A 21823-nucleotide genomic window follows, 5' to 3' on the forward strand; every position below is an offset into this window, starting at 1 on the left:
ACGAGACATGTATAATTAATTAATAAATTAATTGTATATGTGGAAGGGGATAATCAATTAAATGTAATTTAATTAATTTAGGGGAATAATAGGATAAAATGATTAATTAGATTAATCATCTGATAAAGAGATAATTAATTAAATATTAATTTAATCAATTTTATGTGTCTACAATTTGCATGCGCATCAGTACTAGGTATTGTTTGACTTTTAAAAGTTTTTTAAAATGTTAAGTTGTTTATATATAACCTTTTAATTACATTTTGAGTTGGAAAATAAAGCGATGGTATTGAGGATTAGGCTCTGCAACTTCGCTCCTAGGGTTTGTACGGAGGCGACTGCTCGCTCGTGTGTGGTCGGCCTCACTCGGACCCTGCTCTAAGTCGCATTTATTTGCATTGATTTCCCGCATGCTAGCTGGTTTATGGGCTCACTGCCTTCACCTGATGGCAATTCATCGGCTGTTTCTTCGCAAGACTCTGGCGCCAAATCTTTCAAGCAGGCAGTCGAGGGCAAAGCGGCGAGTCCTGAAGGGGCAAAGTTTCTCACTTAGGAAGACCTTCCGGAAGATGATGGAGGAAGAAGAGGTAATGAATCCTCTTTCGAATCCCTGACTATCTTTTCGAACGCTCAAATGGATAGCACTATAGTTTCAGAAAAAGCTAGACTTAGACAATGTGCCATTTTTTTAGCGGCTTTGGATATTAACCAAATACCCTCTAGAAATTTCATAGATTCGTGGCTTCAGTTTGTCTAGGTCAAGAAGTTAGGGTTTGCATTTTCCTTTTGCCGCATGAATTTTTTTTTCTTCAATACTGCTAGTTCTCAAGCTAAAGTTGTGCAGAGGCAATGCTAGTCTATAGGCTCTAGTTGTTTCAAAGCTTTATCTTGGGATCCTAAGGCTAATTTTGATGAAATATTGGCTTTGTTGAGCCCTGGATGGATAATTGTTAAAAGTGTCCCCCCATACCTATGGAATGTTATTTTGAAAGCGATGGAATCGCTTGGTAAGGTGATTAGGGTTGAAGAAACTACATCCCTTTTCCCACACATTGATGCTCATATGTTGGTTGCTCTCAATCAGGGGAAAGATCTCTGAAGGACCTCAAAATTGAGCTCATCACAGAATCCATTTCCTGCCCCATTGAGTACCTTGGAGGCATCAATGCCTGTTTTCTTTGCAGAAGAGAAGGGCATATTAGAAAAAAAATGTCCTATTTTCAAAAGGCATGCTAAGAACAAAAGCCCTGACAATCCTCCGAAGGAGTCTGCTACTTCTACCGCTGATAATGTGAAGGATTTTACTCCTTCCTCTTCTGACCTTCATTCCCCTTCCTCCTCCCCCGTTGTCCCCACTCCCGAGGTTGAGACTACCTCTCTTGTGGCCGATTCCACTCCCTCTAATGCTTCTCCTGTTGGTTCTTCAGAGGTGTCCAGTGTCATGGAGAAACTCCACGCTCTAAGAATTGAAATTAAGTGAGCTTCATGCGCTGATCCTATCAGTCATAGGTCCCCTCCATCTTTGAATGTCACCTCAAAGACTCCTCCTAAGGGAAAACTTAATGCTCAACAAATTATTCTGAAAAAATTTAAAAAGCTTAATGCGACCAGAGATAGGGTCCAACAATTTATCAAACCGGGGCCCTCTAAATCTGAGACTTGCATTCCCAACACTCAGACACCCCCCTCTGGTGGAGTTGACAAGCATAGTGACTCCCCTACCACACCTGACATGGGGGATGTCGTGAATATTGGGTCCTCCTCTTCCATGAATGGCCTTGCCTCCACTGATGCAAGAGAGAACTGTAGTGATGACTGGGTTATGAACTCTCGGTGCTCCTCCAATACTCCCCCCTTCAGGTATGGTTTGGAAGCCACTAAGGAGAGTGGATTGCCATTGTTAAGTCTAGGCCCCTCTATTGTGGAAGAGAGGGGGGACAATATGGAAGTAGACATGGGAAGTGTAGGCTTAAATGAGGATGAGAAAGCTATCAAATGGGCCATTTTCCCCTTTGAAGGAAAGCAAGTTGTTAACAATATGGATGATATTATGGAAAAAAATGGGGTCGAGAAGGCTACCAACAAAAAACCTAAAAAATAGAAAAAGAGCAAGAAACTTGAGGGTAATCCACACCTTGGGGCAAATCAACCCTTTGTGTTCAAACAAAGAAGAGGGAGACCTAGTAAAGCTATAGCTTTGCAATCTCCTAGCAATGCCTCCATAGGGCAGTTGCCCAAGTGCTTTAATAGCTTTAGACCCCCTGTGGAATCTACCCCTTAACCCTTCTCATGGATTTTCACATAACATCTTGGAATGTGAGGGGGTTAGAGTCCTCAAACAGAAAACATGTTGTTAAAAGAGTCCTCAGACTGTATAAAAGTATAGATATTTTGTTGATTTAGAAGATCAAGCCTGTGAACTTTTGGTTGGACATTAATTGGAAGTGTATTTGGAGAGAGGCAAAATTCTTTACAACACATCACACGAAGGGTAAATGGGGGGTTGCTATCGTGTTGAGCCCTAAAAGGTCTAAATCTGCCTCGAGGTGGAGATGTTGTCCATGCAATAGATTGGTTTGGGTGGTTTTGAAAATAAAGGATGTGGAATTTGGAATTTGCTCCATATATGCAGCTAATTACTATAGAGAAAGGACAAAGATGTGGAATTGGATGACATAATTGGAAGACTTGCCTTGGCTAATTTGGGGGGATTTCAATATGGTGGAATGTCGGAGAGATAAATTGGGAGGGTCTAGGATGGATTGGAAAGGAGAGGACATATTTTTCTAGAGAAGAATGATTGGAAAGCTTGGTCTTATAGACCCTCTTGTAGAATGCCCCGGAGAAGACCACAATATTTGGTTCACTTGGTGTAACTATCAGAAAGGTAACAAGAGGATATATTGCAAATTGGATAGATTCTACTTCAATAAGAACTTTTTCAAAATTGTCAAAGGCCATGATGGCTCCCTTGTGAGGACTACCCCCTATACCCTCTCTGATCACCACCCTATTTAGGTCCTTATTTCCTGCTCCACTCTACCACCGAGGAGATTTTGTCCTTCGAAGAGTTTTGCTCTTAATTCCAAACTGCTGGAAAAAGAGGAGGTTATTCATGTTGCTTTCCTAGTTAGTCAAATCAATAAGTATATCAATAGATGTAACAACCCCATCAATGAGTGGGAGCAGAACATCCAAAGCTGGAAAAACATTTTTTCAAACCATTGGTAAGAAACTAGCTAAATATGCGAGGAGGGAAGAGGCTAGAGCTCATCAAGTCCTTCAGAGAGTGGAGAGGGTAGTCCAAACAGAACCACATAACTTGGAGGCACAGTAGGCCATAAGTTTAGCTAAAGATTCGTTGAGAAGAATTCAGAATAAGAGGATCCAAGGGGCTAGAACTAGAGACAAAATTAATTGGATTGACCAAGGTGACAAAGGATCTAAATTATTTTTCCAAATTCTCAAAGCCAAAGAGGCTAGAATTGGCATTGACAATGTATGTGAGGAGGGCACTATCTTAACTGATCAAGACATGATTCTAAAGACATTTGCTAGATATTACAAGAATCTATTTTCCTCAAAAGATAACCCCCAGGAGAAAGCCAAAGCCAGAGACTATATTAAGAGTATCATTCCTTAAGAGAGCCAATGATGAAGATGCTAGAAGGCTGGATGGAGAAATTACCCTGAATGAGGTCAAGGAGGCTATCTAATCTGTTAACAATGGAAAAGCCCCGAGCCTAGATGGATTGACTGTAGAGTTCTATAAATCTTGCTTGGATTGGATTTTCAGAGACTTGTTGCTGGTATACCAAGAGGCCATCTGCAGAGGAACACTAGGAAAAGGGATTAATAAAGGGCTCATCAAACTAATCCCTAAGGAGAGAGAAAGAACTCGGATTAGAAACTTGAGGACAATAACTCTCTTGAATGTTTCATATAAGATTTTAGCCAAAATACTGGCCAAAAGAATTGAAGATATTCTACCTAAGGTGATTAGCCCCTCCCAAACTTGTTTTGTCAAAGGTAGATATATTCTAGAGAATCTGCTTACATGATGGGAGTCTATGCAATGGGCCAGGGAGTCTAACCAAGATACTGCTCTATTACTCTTGGACTTTGAGAAGGCATACGACACAATTGAATGGAATTTTGTGGACGTGATGATGGAAAGTTTTGGATTCCTGAGAAAATTTTGCAACATGGTTAAAGTGCTGGTGAAGGATGCTAATGCATATGTTGAAGTTAATGGCAAGAAGCTTGAACCTTTTGATATTTCCCGTTCTATAAGATAGGGGTGCCCCCCTACACCAACCCTATTTGTTATCTCAACAAATGCCTTGTACTACTTGATGAGGGATGGGGGATTATCGGATATGGTTCAAGGACTCTCTCTTCCCAATGGTGACAATCTTTGCAACATCCAATTTGCAGATGACACGACCATCCTCACTAAACTGGAAGATAAAAATATGGATTCATTTATGTCAAAATTTAATATCTTCTATGATGCCTCTAGAAGTAAAGTCTATCTACCAAAATCAATCCCCCTTGGTTGGGATGCTCATCCTCCTCACTAGTGTAGCGAGTACTCTATGGCATGGGGAGGCCCTAATCATATTGTGAGGTACATAGAGATCTTGTTTGCTATTGAACAGGATCTCAAAGTTATGTGGGAATGGATCAGGGAAAAGATAGATAAGAAGCTAAGCAGATGGAATAAACATTATCTTTCTTTGGCTGGAAGAGTTCAGTTCTGCCAAAAAGTGCTCTCCTCATTCAATATTTCCTTCACCTCCTCTTGGTTGTTCAGTAACTATCAATTCTGTCACTTTCAAAAGAAAATTAGAAAATTCCTATGGTCAGATGGCAAAGGGGGGAAAAAGAAACATGCAGTTAAGTGGTAGTGGTGTGTGGTTAGCAAGGAGGTTGAGGGCTTAGGTCTTTAAGACCTTAGGTGGCAAGGAATCTCTCTGGCCTCTAAATGGATCTTTAAATCTCTTAAGGGGGATGAACCCTGGAAAGTGCTTGTTAGATACAATCTGATTCGCTCCATACCCAAGAAAGGCCCGACATGGAAAGGTCTACCTCTTTGTGACATTGTGGCAAGACACTTGACATTAGGTCGGCAGGATCCACAATCTTTAGATCTATCTACAAGGCCTGGGAGATAGTGAGGAAATATATTTCTAACAGTGATATTTGTGGCATGAATGGAGAAATTAGTGGGGAACACTCAATATGGTGGAACCTGAAATATAAGGACAAACCTCTTGCTTTGGTGCAAGGGTGTTCTGCAAATTATGGGCGGCTAAGGGCATTAGCATCATGACAGACATCGATGAGAATGAGCAACTTATGAGCTAGTAGGCACTTGTAGACAGATTCAATATCCCCCCTCTCACCATAAAACTTATTCCATCTCGAAAGAAGTATGCTCCTCCCTCAACCTCCCTAAGCCATGTTCCATTGATTCTTCCATATTCCTGTTGTATAAATGGACTGATGGCTCCTTCCTGCATAATGCCAAAGCTAATGTTGTCTATTCTACCCTTACCAATGATGGTTCCATCCTTTCTCATACCGAGTCTTGCTGGGGTCTGGGTCTCGAGTCTAACGACTAGCAGAAGGTCTTTGTGAATATGTGGAAAAGGCCAAACGAGCCAAAGAAGAAAGCTTTCTTATGGATGTTCCTCCTCCATAAACTCCCTATCAGGAATCAAGATGGTGACATTTCTATCTGCTCTTGTTGCAAGCTCCCTAAGTCTGTTACTCACATCTTTTTTGACTACCTTTTTGCTAGAGAAATCTGGAACCTTTTTGGCATTTCCCTAGAGCATAATGTTATGATTTCAGAGGTTGTCATGGGTAGTATCCAAAGCCTCTCTAAAATTGCTAACTTGTTTTGGTCTATCTTTTCTCTTGAAATTTTATGGCTAATTTGGACTTTCAGGAATGATAATATTTTTTACGGCAGAGACAAATCCCTTACCGAGTCTCTGAGGAGACTCATTATTTTCATAATTGACCTGCAGGTTACTGTGACTATGAGGCTGGCCAGGAGAAAATTTGACAGAATCCTGCAAGACGGAGATGCTCATGTCTTCACATGGGAAGTATCTCACGGATTCTCTTGGACCAAAACCATTGAGGACAAATCCCCTTTTGAAGAAGGACTGAACAACTTCATCAGAGAGCTACGGTCCCACGATAGGTGTCTACATGCTCCAGATATACCAATTGCTACTTTAGTGGTGCACCTCTATGTAGATCCCATCCTGTGGGGTAGAGAGCTTAGATGGGTAGAGGGTCCATTAGGATGGACTACTTGGATATAGATTGTAGGAGACTCTTCATCCCCAATAGGGGAAGTCATTTTCTGATCTTGTCTATAGTATATTGGACTGTCCAAGACTTCTATACTTTGTATTTGGCATATGTATATGATGTAATCACTGTAATATTCGGGGACTGACTCTTATTTTTTCTATTATGGGCTAGGTGGATCTTGATACACTCGTAATTTTTTGACTATTAGATGTAACAACTTTCCTTATTATATTTAATAGAAAATAAATTTATATTTTGAGTTTTAAAAAATAATTTATTTTAATCAATAAAAATATAATTCCATAACGACAAGTTGCATGATTTGGTTTTTCATTTAAAAAAAATGTAAATTTTAAGATATTATTATTTTAAAATTATATCTTGAATTTTAAAAAATAATTTATTTTAATTTCTTTTAGACCTTTTTATTAATTATTTAAATTTTATTTAATATTATATAATAAATCTGTTAAATACTATTTTCTATTTATTTATTTATTAATTTGATTTAATTTTAATATTTTAAATAATATAGGGAGACAATGGAGGTGGCTAGGTGTGAGGTAAGATGCAAGTTACGTCCAAGAAAGAGGAAGATTGCTGCAGAGGGAGCTCACCCTAGGTTGTGCGATGGCTCCACCCAAATGCTCTTTTTTATTTGTATTTGTTGTGTGTGTTCATTGCTTTGGCGGAACTCTGTTTTTTGAACCTATAAACTGGAAGTTTAATTGCTCTTGGCATATGCTTATTTGTATGTTATCGAGCAAAATTGAGCTTGTTTTGTAGACTGTATGGATGTTTTTTGGGGGTTTTTTTTTCGCGATGCAGAATGGTTGTAAGGGTAGTCTTTGCAGTTCTGAATGGTATTTTGGGAAGCTCTGTAAGTTGAAGACTTTTATTAATAAAATCAAATTATTATCGAACAAAAAATAAAATAATATATTTTATATAATAATTAAATTTATGAATAATATATAGATACAATAAAACAATTTAGATTAAATTAAATTTAAGGGTTGTTGGACATAAAATCAAGGCTAAAGTTAATTCATTTTAGAATGTGATTATCAACACACATGTCATTTGAAGGGTGCAAGGTTGTATGGACTTTAAGACGACTTGACCTCATAATGTGTGGTCATAAGGTTGCATGTTAAAATAAAGAAGGGCATGTATGGATATAAGAAAAATAATGACATAGTGTAATTTAAGACTCCCAAATGTGAGAAACAAGTACAAATAAAAGAAGCGATAAAGTATGCAATTTCTAAGTAGCATCTTCCCTTGGCACTCTCTCTACAAAATTCCTCAAATGTGTTATGTCAGGAGAAGTATATGTGGATAAGGGCACTAAATGATAGTGGATATGTGACCCCCCAAAAAAATGAGGTTATACATGTCAGTTACAAATAATTTAATATTTTGTTAAAACTATTACCATTGGTTCAGAGATTTACCAAAGGTATAACCAACATACTAAGTGTCAACCTATGTCAACATCTTCATTAATGAGTCTGAATTGTGAATTGGTCCACATCTCTCTCTCTCTCTCTCTCTCTCTCTCTCTCTCTCTCTCAATCTTTATCTTTATTTCTCCTTCTCCCTCTACATTTATATCTCTCTTTATTCCTCTCCCTCTTCCTCTCTCACTCTATCTAAACATGTGTCACTTTCTTTACCCATCAATATCTCTCCCTGTCTCCCTCCCCCTCTACTCCTTCCTAGAATTCTACTTTTATATTTCTTTGCTCCCTCTATCTCTCCATTTCCACTATCTCTCTTCCTCTTTTCCCCTATCTCTAGACATGTCTTGCTCTCTTTATCTATTCATCCGTCCCCTCTCACTATTGCAAATAACACGAGTCTATTAGTAATAGAGTCCAATTATCTTCTTGATTGATAGGTTTCTTTCACTTAAATGTTTGGTTTCATATTAATGAATGAAAATTTGATTCAAAGCTATCACTTCTTCATTGAGACCATTATTACATAAACATCATTGTTTTCTAAATGACCTAACAATTAACTTCATTTAGTAAAAAAACAAAACGATGTTACCCATTGCACACCAAGATGCAATTGCTAATAATAAATCAAATTATGAAAATACCTATACATACTCAACTAGCCTAATAGGTCGATTCCAAATAAAGAAACTTTGATTCTTCTACACAGAGAAGCAATTCCAAATAAAGAAACTGGAAGCAAAAAGCAAAAAGCAAAACAAAAACACGTTTGAAAAAAGAAACCGCTTGATTGATATGCGATCCAGAAATGAAAGGCCCATTAAGGTACAAGTTCCTTTTTCTTATTCTGTGGATTTGAGTTGAAAGTAATCATGGAGAAGCTAGTGGAATCCCTGGAGAAAGCATACCAGTCCCTGGTTGCATCCGCCGCCTACGTCTTCGAATCCAACGAGCTCGCGAAGGGTGCGAAAAGTGCTTCCACAGATGCTGCCCTGGAGACGTTCAAGCAGCACTGGGAACTATTTAAGGTGTCGTGCGACCAGGCAGAGGAGTTCATAGAGTCTGTGAGGCAGAGGATCGGCTCTGAGTGCCTCGTGGATGAGGCCACAGGCACCCTCGCCCACACTAATGTCGGCATCCCGCCTATCAGCGCCGTGCGCCTCGAGGCCATGAGCAAGGCCGTCCGCTTGCTGGTCATCGAGCTCCAGCACGGCTCTGCTTCCCCAAATTCTAATTCCTTCTCCTCGCACACTCTTCCGCCCCCGGCCTCGGCGTTCGACGCTCGTTTCGGAGACGATTCTGGTCATTAGACATCTGACCCTTCTTCTCTGGCGTAAATAAGGTACATGAGATCGTATTTGTCAAGATTAATTTGATGACAACTTAATTTCTGCATAATTTATTCTCTTTACTATGGACAATGGAATTACTTAAAATTTCTGCAGAGTAGTTTTAGTTTGGGTTTTAATTCACCAGTGGTAAGTGCATATGCTGCCTAGGAATGGAACCTTTGTATTCCTTTGCTTTTATTTTAAATAAAATTCAAGAAATCTTATGTGAGTTTGGGGTTAAGTGCTTGAGAATTTAGGATTTAGGGTGTCACGCTAGTGTTTAGCTCGGACCACGGCCTTATCATATGTCATGTCTGATGGAGTTATGGGCTGTATTGTTGCTATTGGATTTTTGAATTCGAGTTAATGTTTTAGGATATTCTCTATTATCATCGCACCGCAACCCCAATATATGTTTTGAGTACAAGAATCTTTCAATGACTATTATCTTGCACCTCAGGACTTTATTTCTTACCATCGAATGCACCTGGGACTTGCACCCTGCCTGGTCCTTTTGGGATATGCCACATTCATTGTATAATTTTCTCCTCTGATTATAAGAAGTATTTTTCTTTGGTTCGTGTTTTTTTGTTTGATAACTACCATGTTTTAACCCTCCAATTCACATGCCATAACTAAATGTTTCTCTTCTGGTAAATTTGCCGAAGACTTGCACCCAGCCTTGTCCATGGTATGCCACACCCAGACATTATGGATGCAGTGTTGTAATTTTCTCCTCTGATTATAAGAAGTATTTTTCTTTGGTTCGTGTTTTTTTGTTTGATAACTACCCTGTTTTAACCCTCCAATTCACATGCCATAACTAAATGTTTCTCTTCTGGTAAATTTGCCGAAGGCTTGCACCCAGCCTTGTCCATGGTATGCCACACCCAGACATTATGGATGCAGTGTTTTAATTTTCTCCTCTGATTATAAGAAGTATTTTTCTTTGGTTCATGTTTTTTTGTTTGATAACTACCCTGTTTTAACCCTCCAATTCACATGCCATAACTAAATGTTTCTCTTCTGGTAAATTTGCCGAAGACTTGCACCCAGCCTTGTCCATGGTATGCCACACCCAGACATTATGGATGCAGTGTTTTACCTGGTTTCAACACTGGGTCATGTCTTCTGTGGATTAGAAGCAGGGGTTGCGTTGTGAAATCCCAACCCCCATTCTAAAACTATTTGGCTCAAGTTAATAGTTTTTTTGATTGGTACCTTGGGAATTTTAGCCTAGCCTGAGCTGGTTGAGCAGCTGAGCTACAAACAAGGGATCTCATCTCCTGCACGATACAAATGGTCCAAAGCTGCGAGCTCAGCACCCCGGCAGAGACCCAAAGCCCGTAAGCTCAACAGTCCCGTGGGGGTTTGAATCTTGGTGGCAACAAAAATGACACCAAAGTTTCACCAGTACTCCATGCCCTTAACAGCAAGCTAATTGGAAATTTTAATGAAATGTATTTTCAGCTTTTGTTTCTGGTAGATTATTCTTTGTTCATACCCATGGTTACATTAGCGGTTAGGATGTGCTAATAGTAGGTTCTTGGCATTGCATTTTATGGTTTTTATGCAGAATTCAGAAAATAGAAATTGGAAGTTTTATTAATATTCATGAATGCTAAAAATAAGTAGAGCTTTGGTTTAATAATCTTTAATTGCATCATATGTATGGTTCATAATGATAATTCTAAATGTGTAGTAGGAATGAAAGAGTTTATCTCAGAACTTGTGAATGTTTTTCCAGAAATATTGGAACCTTTTGTGGATATTAATGATAAATTTTGCATCCTGGTGGACTGTAATGCAGATCTGACCTAGACTGTTTTTATGGTCCATAAAATAACCACTCAAATAATGCCAATCCGTAGTTAGTTTATTGTCTTGGATTATCAGTAGATTTTTGACAATGGAAGTCTACTCTGTTAAGCCAAATGATGTATGATTATATTCTATAATGGTGATACACGTTCAGGTGTTACTGTGGTGTGATTAGGAGGTATTGTTAGCTGAGATCAGTTTGAGTTTTGATTTATTAACAATAATTTTAGATTCTGCTTAGAAGCAAGATAGTTTTGCTTTGTGCAGTTGTAAATGTTTTTCTTTTGTTTGTATGAAGTTTTAATGGACTCAAATTTTCAAACTTGAGTTTACTGGTGGATTATGTGTTTTTGGTCTACAGTAGTTTATCTATTTTAGGGATCAGTCACCAGAAAGATTGGCTCTTTCAGTTCCTATAGGGTTTTGATCTATCATTATTTTTTTAGCATCGTGTTTTTATGCAAATGCATCAAAACAGGAATTAATTTTTTTTTGATGCATGCAAATGATGAAATCATGAAAGTAGTTTCTGTAGAGTTGTGGCTTAGTGCAAAAATTATGCATTGATTGAGTTGACATGCCAGGTTCAAAACCTGACAGCCATGGCTCCATGTTAAGATGGCTTGGTAGACATAGGAAATGAGTTGGCCTTCAGCGAATCATCAATCTGATGGCATTATTGTGAAGCCACCAGCTTCTTAGATTTGAAGAAATACTCTACCATGAGAAATATCAAATTATGTATGAGAAATATCAAATAATGTAATACTAATATTACAGTTCAAGGCATTTTAGGTGGTGTCCTATCTTTTTCTTATCTTTTTTAATTTTTAAGAATTCTTTAAAATTATTTTTCAGACAGTTCTTGGCCTGTCATGTATCTCAAGCTAGAAATAACATGAGAAACAAGGCAAAAATGGTGTAGTTCTTGAGAAATTGTGAACGTTATTCTTAAGAAATGGCTTTGATACCCCTAAAAAAGGATGGACAGCCATAAATGCTAGTTTTTTTCAATGTTTCATTTCTGTTGCAGTTTTTTATTGGACAATTTTTACCCATCTCGTTTCAGGTTATGAGGCTCGCTGTGTTTGTTATGATGTATGACTATTGGCTTGAATCCAAGTGCAATCTTAAGGTGTCATTTTGGTGTGACGGGGACAAATTGCCATGTGGGATTAGTCCGAGTTATAATCGATAATAGTATTTGTAATATCTGCCTATTTATGAATTTTTTTTACTTTGCTGAGTTCTCAATGTTTCATTTCTCCAACCTGAAATATTCCCACTCATATTGTTTGAAAAGGTTTTTATATTCACGAGTAGATTTTTGGCATAGCATTTCTATGTAGATAGGTTTAATAATTAGATGGGCTTCTAATGCCCCCCAACCCTTGAACCCAACATAAAAGGTATCATACAAGGATAAAAATATTCTTTTAAAAGGGAAGATGAGAGTCTACAAAAGATTAAGCAAATAAAATACTGAACTACTGCTGTTAAAGTGTCTTCATCTTTTAAAAGGTCATTGAGATTATTACTTGTAATTCTTGGGGAAGGGTTTTAAGTAATATTTTTAGACCTTCTTCAGATGGAACAAACATAAAAAATGGCTAGCGTGGAGGCCAAATTAAATATATAAAACATGAAAATTGTATAAGCTGAGTCCAAAAGATGGGACGATCAATATTCACCTGGAGAAATTTCTTTTTTCTTTCTGTAACACAACCCTGAAATCTGAAGGGCTGAACAGATCACAATGTCAAACTTCTGTGCCATTAGCTGGGTAATCCCATCCATGTTAATGTTCTACCTCTGAAGCTTGCTCGGCATATCACTCATCTGGGTTAACAGGAGCTCCATCTTGTCATTCGATTTTTTGGTCAACTCTTTGAATGTGGAAGTTGACCCATTTCTTTGAAGCATAACTTTGCACTTCTCAGCAAGGAAATTACCATTGAAACCTATTCTGGGATTCAGCAGGTCTGGCATTGGGTGTTTCCAGGTCGGCTGCAGTGTTAGGAGCTGTTTCATGTGCCTTTGTAGAGCTTTGCTTCTTGGATTTAGCTCTTTCACAGCCTGTCCTCAGTTGAAAGGAGCAGGTAAGGGTTTTGGAAATTGAATTAGCTCGTTCTTTATTGCATTTAACTGATCTCATCTAATCCTTGTAATCGGAGCTTGAAATTTTATTAGCTTTCACCATGGTCATAGAAAAATTCGAAGGGGAAAGGGGAGGGCTGGTTACCTTTTTGGCTTTTCTAGAATGTACTGCTCTTTAAGCCAAAGTACTGAATAAAAAAGCATAATCGATGCATAGGATACTTCTTAAAGTCATTTCAACTTTCTTTTATGTATTATATTCACATTACATATGCTAGAAATTATAATTATTTAAAAAAAAAACCAAAAAATCGACATCATTAAGTTTTTTTGCAACTAGATCCAAGAAATATTGTTCTTTTTGTGTAGAAATTTAATCTCAAATCTGTGATGGGTACATGTGGCTAGTGATTCAATAAAATATAAAGAATAGGAACTGCAGTTAAGTTTTTTCGGGTTGTAATGAACTCGAGGTGAATTTAGACAAGATGATTGTAATTATAAATTACTGTAACGTTATGCCCATTTGAATTTTAATATGTTGGAGGGAATATTTCGTAATATCTAATCGTGTTTAATTTTTAATTTCTATACAATATATACATTGGGAACTTTACTTCTTCAAATTGGTATTTCTAATACTTAATTGAATTCACTCAATTAAATATCTCCTTTAAAGATAGTAATCATATTTTTTTTCTAGGCTAGATAGTAATCATATTTGTTGATAAACAACAAATGTTATTACCTCAAAACAATGTCTCCTGAAGATCAATCAACTAAGCACAATGCTGATTCCCATGTAAATCACTCTTGAGAAATTGTGGGTTTGCATCCTTCAATTCCTGCGATGAGGGGTTCCGTACTCAGATTAAATGAACTGCAGTTCCATGCTCGAAAGGATTAATAGTCAGATAAGAAAAGATGTATTCTTTGTATGGTGGTTACTTCTTGCGTCTCTTATATATCTTTTCCTTCAATAGTCACAATAGCTAGCATACATACTACAAAAAATTTATTAACACATCACATTGAAGTACTGTATATTTTTTGATAAAATAAACAGTACTACATGATTAGATTATAGCTTGCTACTACACCAAAAACCTGCAACAATAAATTCTCCAAGTTTGACCCGATCTTTGCTGTAACTGAGTACTATAGCAGAAATATATTAGCAAAGGGGAGTGTTACAATGGTCAAATTCCTCCTTTTATAGCACAAAAAAGGACCCAAATTCCAGTGCTCCCATAAGCTGACTGCATTACCAGGATAGCAAATTCTATTCGAGGCAAGATTCTACCACAAATTAGTGTCTCACTCTGTCAACATAGTGCACCCTTTAAATATCAATTTATATCTCCTCATAATGTTCCATCAGAAACTGATCTAGTTAAATGGAGAATGTCAAACCTATATGGAAAATCATGTTCCAAAACCAGAGATGCTAAAAATTAAATAATATTTAATTTATTAGTGCCAATTTTCCTCAAATCATAATCTCCTTAAAAATTTATTTTTCCAGCCCATTAGCAAGAATAAAGGGATGGCTTCTGGGTCGATACACAGTGATTTAATGGAAAGGGGACATTACATTGTGTCTAAATATAATGTCAGTTAGTTATGAAGAGAATCTCAAGGTATCGACAGAACTGACATTTATACAAGAAAAGTTTAAAAGAATTGCATGGACAGTGCTTGTCTTTATGTGTGGGATTCCAACTTTGTGAATAAGATGGCAAGATGTTGATCCAAGCTTATAACATCAAGTTTATAATTTATTGAATGCCTTGCATTTGAGGTGTAAGAATCTCTGGTAGTTTCTTGTTAGGGGTGTTTGCATACTTGAAATGTAATCAACTACAGGACTGCTATACATTGTCAACTTTTGCATTTTTATTTGTTGTAGTATCCTTACGTTGACATTTTATCTGGATAACATTGTTTTCATTTTATTTAATGATAATGATTGTAAATTCTTAAGGCTGCATTCATTAACCTTTTCAATTACATAAAATATTGATTCTGGTGTACTTCCTTATGAAATTCTGTGTTATACAGCATGTAAATGATGATTCTGTTACCTGTATCTATTTAGGTAGAGAATCATCACCTTTTCTGGATCACATAATGGATGAAGATGCTGTGCTCCAAGTTTTGGGAATGGCAAATTTTTTTCTGAACTTTGCTGATGGCTCTAAAAGTTATTATTATAAATATTTAAAAGACAAGTTAAAAAAATCACGAAGTAAAACAAGCTGAATTTTAAGAAAGCATTTACAACTTGTTAAATTTGCAAGAATGTGCCATTGATTCAGTAATCCATCTGATCATATGTGATTGTAAAATTTCATTTCTATCAGTCAAAGTTACAAAATAGAAATGAGCTCAGAATTACAAATAGTAAATATCAAAATGACAAAAAAGTGGAAAACCAAAGCAAGATAATTTAGCAGCAAGCCTAGAAATTGGAGTTATCATCCAACGAGACTCATGTAAATGTTGGTTTTTCGTGATCAGATTATCCACAATAAACAGAAAACTAAAGTTGCACAGTAAAGCATACAAATAGAGGATCACACAACACAAGACTACCCTGGGAAAACCTCCCTCTTGGAGGAAAAACCCAGCAACAAATCAGATCTAGATCCTTTTATTCATTGTAGAATACAATGGCAATAAAGATCAGATTACTTATCTGATATAACTGTCAACCTGGGGCAGAATTAGAGTTACAGTCGTAACCCAGCTAGGGCACAATGTAACAGCAGAAGATAACAGACTTATCAGCATACAACTTCCAGCTCTTCGTAGTTCTTCACTGAAGATTGCAGACCTAATGATGTTTGTGGACCTTCAAGAGGAACTCGCTATCCTCTTCAATGTATTCACTGTCCAAGATCGCATGTATGGCAAATGCTGATGGCAGAAGTAATTTGCTGATCTTCAGAGGTGGTTCACTTGCTTTCAATGAATATTTGCTAACCTCCAGATCTTGCAGAGCTAACTTCACTTTGATGATGATAAAACTGAATGATGAATACATACAAATGAATCTCTATTTGTATGTGGTGTGGAGACCAATTCAAGTCGGCTTTACCTTAAGTTTTGTGCCAAGATTTAATTGCAATTATAAGGCTTACACGTTGCCTTAAGTCTTGCCCTATTTTGGCATCTTAATAATGATTAAGTTATATTGCAAGGGGAGCGCACCTATTTAGGACCACATGTTACATGAAGTGATATAGGGTCGGCCCTATAATATGATGAACATGTTTCATGTTGCTTGGCGTGTAGGAGATAAAGGGCCCAACCCTATTTGAGTTTGTGCACATAGAGATAGGGCCCAGCCCTAGTTACACGCTTCCTTAATGAAGTAGGGCCCAGCCCATATAAGGATTCGGATGATGCCTTAAGGCAATCCGAATCCTATTTATTTTCCTAACCTAGTTACAAAATCAACACTCCCTCTTAACTAGGGAGGAAAATAAATACATAACCAAATTCACATGGACAAACCCATGGCATGAATATTTACAAGGTTTAGGATTAGGGCCCAGCCCTAATAGTTCAATCAATATATAATTCGTGATTTGATCACACAATTACATTACAATGAACCTTTACATGATCTTCTCTAGCAATGCCTGTAGAGGAAGAAGCCAACGCTTCATAACTTCACACTTTCTTGGGAACCTGCATATAACACCATTATCTTTCATATAACACCATTATCTTTAATCATGCACATCCATAGAGGATGAAAGAGACTTTTTCATATGCACACCTGCAATAATTAATACTCAAAGATATATATAACCATATAACATAAACCATGCACAACTGCAGAGGATACATAAACTTCTCCCAGAGAAGGACAATCTGTCACCTTGCACACCGCAGAGGGTGAACTCATCTTGCACTCCGCAGAGGGTGGACTCACCTTGCACTCCGCAGAGGGTGAGCGAGATCTACCACCTTGCACTCCGCAGAGGGTGGATGATACACCCAGTGTATCATGGTTAGTATCATCATAAAATAAACATTTGCAATAATCAAGTAATTCATTTAGACATATCAATTTCATTTTCTGAAACACAATGATTAGAACTCAGCAAAATCAAGAAACATGAGGCTCTCTCTAAAACGGGTGGCAAGCTGATCTCTTAGCTCAGAGATTCTCATGAAGTAATCAGCAACTGGTTCTTTTGCCTCTAATTTGATGCAAGAAAGCTGATTCCTCAGGGCAAGTATGAAGCTGGTATTGTTGACTTCATACACCTTCTCCAATGTGGTGAACATTTCCCTAGCTGTTTTCTTCATGGAGATAAATGACACCAATCGATTTTTGACCAAGTCTATTATAATCCTTTGAGCTTGGAAGTCCTTCTTCTTCCACTCTACTTTCTCAGTTTCGCCCTCAGGTTCCTTAGCATTCTTGCCAACATATTCAGCCAGATTATTCAATGCCATCATTACCCTGACCTTCCATGAAGCATAGTTTGTAGGACCTTCCAGTCTATCTTCAGCCCTGATGTACGAAGACATGGCGACTAAACCTTCGAACAATAGGTTAGACAGACAAGTACAAATCTGACCACAACCTTTACAACTTCTAAGAACCTAGAGCTTTGATAGCATGTTGGTTTTTCGTGATCAGATTATCCACAATAAACAGAAAACTAAAGTTGCACAGTAAAGCATACAAATAGAGGATCACACAACACAAGACTACCCTGGGAAAACCTCCCTCTTGGAGGAAAAACCCAGCAACAAATCAGATCTAGATCCTTTTATTAATTGTAGAATACAATGGCAATAAAGATCAGATTACTTATCTGATATAATTGTCAACCTAGGGCAGAATTAGAGTTACAGTCGTAACCCAGCTAGGGCACAATGTAACAGCAGAAGATAATAGACTTATCAGCATACAACTTCCAGCTCTTCGTAGTTCTTCACTGAAGATTGCAGACCTAATGATGTTTGTGGACCTTCAAGGGGAACTCGCTATCCTCTTCAATGTATTCACTGTCCAAGATCGCATGTATGGCAAATGCTGATGGCAGAAGTAATTTGCTGATCTTCAGAGGTGGTTCACTTGCTTTCAATGAATATTCGCTAACCTCCAGATCTTGCAGAGCTAACTTCACTTTGATGATGATAAAACTGAATGATGAATACATACAAATGAATCTCTATTTGTATGTGGCGTGGAGACCAATTCAAGTCGGCTTTACCTTAAGTTTTGTGCCAAGATTTAATTGCAATTATAAGGCTTACACGTTGCCTTAAGTCTTGCCCTATTTTGGCATCTTAATAATGATTAAGTTATATTGCAAGGGGAGCGCACCTATTTAGGACCACACGTTACATGAAGCGATATAGGGTCGGCCCTATAATATGATGAACATGTTTCATGTTGCTTGGCGTGTAGGAGATAAAGGGCCCAGCCCTATTCGAGTTTGTGCACATAGAGATAGGGCCCAGCCCTAGTGACACGCTTCCTTAATGAAGCAGGGCCCAGCCCATATAAGGATTCGGATGATGCCTTAAGGCAATCCGAATCCTATTTATTTTCCTAACCTAGTTACAAAATCAACAGTAAACCTCTCAGTACCAGAATACCTGATTTTAACAAGTTTTTTGGTGGGGGTTTAACTAATCTTTGCTGAATGTTGTGGTCCTCACCAACTTGTTATGGCTCCTCGAGGTCTACATCCGACCATTTTGCTATGCTCTCCTTATATTCAGGTGTCTTTTAATCAATGAGATGCAAGGCTTTTCTTAGCTCCAAGAGGCAAGTGTGTTCGTCTTAGTACACTGTATAAAGCTCTACGTGGACCAATTTTTCTTAACAGCAGAGGAACTAGAAACCTTAGAGGAGGTGAATGTCATGTGTGCAGATAATCTTCCTGGTCCAGATAGTCTATACCAATTAATTGGGTCATTCTGTATCAAAGAATCCTTGTCAATCTTTGTTGAACTCTTATAGTTACTGAGTTCAGTTAATTTGATCCACAGTTTTGATTAATGAAGCTTCCTTTGCACTGAACATTTTCATGAGGGCCTTCATGAGGCTATTATTCACCTTGTTGTAAAGGGGAACAACTCTACCAATAATCCCCACATACTATTTTCAAGTCAATGCATATGCAGCCATGTGTATAGGAGTGTTAGTTGTCTCCCACCTTGATGAATGATGGGTTGAATATCTTCACAGGAGAATGTTTGGATGGAGTCTTTCTCACAAATTGCAGCCTTTTATTGGCCAAGCATGTTATCCATTCACACATATATCTTCCCAATGATGGGATTGTCAGAATCTTGCAATTTGATAATTAAAACATGGTATACCAATGATGTGATATATCTCACATCTGACCAAAATCCATCGGTGACCGCAACCTACTTCATTTGTTCCCCCTCTTATGTCTTGGACTTCCCCCACCTAGTCTGGTCTTGTGTCATGATAATAAGTTGCAAGGGTTCTTTCAACTCAAGTATATTCACCAATACGATAAATTAGGATGTGAATTTAATCTTTAATGATTGTAGGAGTTACTTCCTTTTGAAAGGGACTGAAATAATGCCAATGAGGTGGGGTTGTGTAAAAGTTTAGTTCAATCAACGTGTTAGTCAACTTATTATTTACATTTATTTGTAAAAGGACAAATTCGCTGCATAATTAATAATACATTGTATGGTACAAATAGAAGAGAAGGTGAATTGACATAGCTAGTGAATGATGGATTAACCTCTTTCTTTCTTTGTCTTTTCAGTTTTTCTCTTCTTGCTTGTAAATGTAAATTGTAACTTGGTAAATGTCGAGTGTGAAATCATAAGTAATGGATTCAGGGTTTACTGTTGTTTTAGGTTGTCTTATCCTTAATTTTGACTTTATTTTTCTCGTTTGAGTGACAAAACTTCTTGGGATGGAGTGACATTCAGGACAGTCAGGGGCGCCTGGGGACAGCAGTTAGTCCCCATAGCATTCTCATGGAGAATGCCCCTTTTATTTAGCAAATTTCTGGGACTGGGCAGGGTGTGCCAGGGTAGGTAAGCGACATTTTGTCCACTGCCCCTTTCGGGATGAGCCAAAACCCTTGGGGGTGCATCCCAGGGAACACTTCAAATATGTGATTGCATATTGATATTGCCCTGTTTGTTGTATGGACTATCATAATCAATGATGTTATGCCTTACAGCAGAATTGTTTAAATAAAACTAAAATTGTCATGCCTTGCAACTTTAGTCTTGTGGAACTATCTGTATGCATTTAGTATGTGTGCCATGAAATCCATCTTGAAAGTGTGAGTGTTCTATAATGATTTTTGGGTTTGTTGGGATATTATTATTTTTTTGTTGAATTCTCTACTAGAACAATCTAATTCATGCTGATGTGAGGTACTGTTTTGCATGGTTGAGGTTGTGGCTGATGCTTTTAAACCTTTTTATATCATGTTTGGGAGCCCGAAGGTCCAGAAAGCATACTGTATCACTGAGCTGCCAGTCAATTATTTGCTGCATTTGTTGTTATCTATAAATAGATCAATTTTCTGCTGTAATGCGAATTTCATTGCTAGACATGAAATGTACATAATGTGGAGCCAATGTAACCTTACTTTATATCATCATTTCATATTCATAATTGCATAACTTCAGACCATTTGTACTGAATAGTACAACTTTGAGAGGTACAGTCAACTTCATGATTTGGTGGATTGTATCAATATAACCCTTTTCCTGCAACCATTTAATATATTCTCTGGCAAACTACCTTTTACATTATCACCTAGATGATGTCCTAAATTTTAATCACCAACTGGTAAGTGCTTTAAAATTTTGTCCAGTCTGTCACTGGACAGTGCCATTTCATTTTCAATATTGTGACCTTTAACTTTAGTGGACCAGGAAGAGCTCTTTATCCTGTCAATTAAGAGAAATTCATGAAATATTATCAACCTTAGCCTCGTGCAGATTAGGTTATTTTTCAGATTTTTGCTTCCTCTTCTTTAATCTGACCTGAATAAAATTTGAAAGTTTTGAGGCTTGTCAGGATCTGGGTTGCAATTTATCCGCTTTTCAAAAATTGTTTCACAGGACTCCTTTGTCTGCTTCTTTGCTGCCACTCTCATGTGTATCTCCTCAAGTTGTTTTGTATCAAGTTGGTAATGGCTCCAGAGGTGTAGTTGATTCAAACATTTGAGCATAGGGCTGAAGCTGTGCCTCAGGCATTAGCTCCTCCAAGTCTTATTTGCTAGGCACATCCTTCTCTATTTCTTGATGATTGCAAGCATCTCTTGTATGGCTTGCACCAAACATCAGAGATGCTCATCCTGCACCATATTTTTTGCCGCTACTGTTTGTTTAATTAATTTCAACACACCATGTGTTTATATCCCTACCTGTTCTTGTCACGATCTGAACATCTGACAATGTTCGTGATAGCAAAATGGTCATCAGATGCATTGTTTGGCACAATCCATACTTCTCTAACATTCAACATAGACTCTTCTGTAATAGCATTAAGTAACTCATCAATATAAGTTCTAACCATATTACTTTGTTAATGCAGTCACAATGAGTTAATCTTGATCTTCCAAGCAAAACAATGTTTTAAGCTTGATGATGTATACTAACATTCATTAAACAAGAAATGTATGTAAATTTATACCAGTTTACCGAGGAAAAGAAACATACTCATGAGATCAATTCATCTTCAAATTGATGTATTCTTTCTTTTCTTAATCAGTGAAATGGTAGTTATTACTT

At 37.5% G+C, this 21823-nt stretch overlaps 2 protein-coding genes across 4 annotated transcripts; both read left to right on the forward strand.

Annotated features, from left to right (window-relative positions):
• The first annotated feature begins 277 nt into the window (after nucleotides 1-277).
• On the forward strand, nucleotides 278-6560 carry LOC131856250 (uncharacterized). The gene is made up of 2 exons (XM_059207725.1): nucleotides 278-587; nucleotides 6039-6560. The coding sequence occupies exons 1-2, from the start codon at nucleotides 411-413 to the stop codon at nucleotides 6339-6341; spliced, it is 480 nt and encodes a 159-aa protein (XP_059063708.1). The 5' UTR covers nucleotides 278-410; the 3' UTR covers nucleotides 6342-6560.
• A 1950-nt stretch (nucleotides 6561-8510) lies between these two features.
• LOC131040383 (mediator of RNA polymerase II transcription subunit 32) lies at nucleotides 8511-15267 on the forward strand. 3 transcript variants are annotated; one of them, XM_057973295.2, is made up of 2 exons: nucleotides 8511-9141; nucleotides 15147-15267. In XM_057973295.2, the coding sequence occupies exon 1, from the start codon at nucleotides 8672-8674 to the stop codon at nucleotides 9107-9109; it is 438 nt and encodes a 145-aa protein (XP_057829278.1). In that variant the 5' UTR covers nucleotides 8511-8671; the 3' UTR covers nucleotides 9110-9141; nucleotides 15147-15267. The 3 variants fall into 3 exon arrangements, with proteins under 3 accessions (XP_057829278.1, XP_057829277.1, XP_057829276.1); XM_057973294.2 differs by lacking the exon at nucleotides 15147-15267 and adding an exon at nucleotides 12932-13227; XM_057973293.2 differs by lacking the exon at nucleotides 15147-15267 and adding an exon at nucleotides 11536-11972 and having other exon boundaries at nucleotides 8514-9141.
• Nucleotides 15268-21823: the final 6556 nt, after the last annotated feature.

The sequence above is a fragment of the Cryptomeria japonica genome, chromosome 7, assembly GCF_030272615.1.
Source record: "Cryptomeria japonica chromosome 7, Sugi_1.0, whole genome shotgun sequence".
Taxonomy (NCBI): domain Eukaryota; kingdom Viridiplantae; phylum Streptophyta; class Pinopsida; order Cupressales; family Cupressaceae; genus Cryptomeria; species Cryptomeria japonica.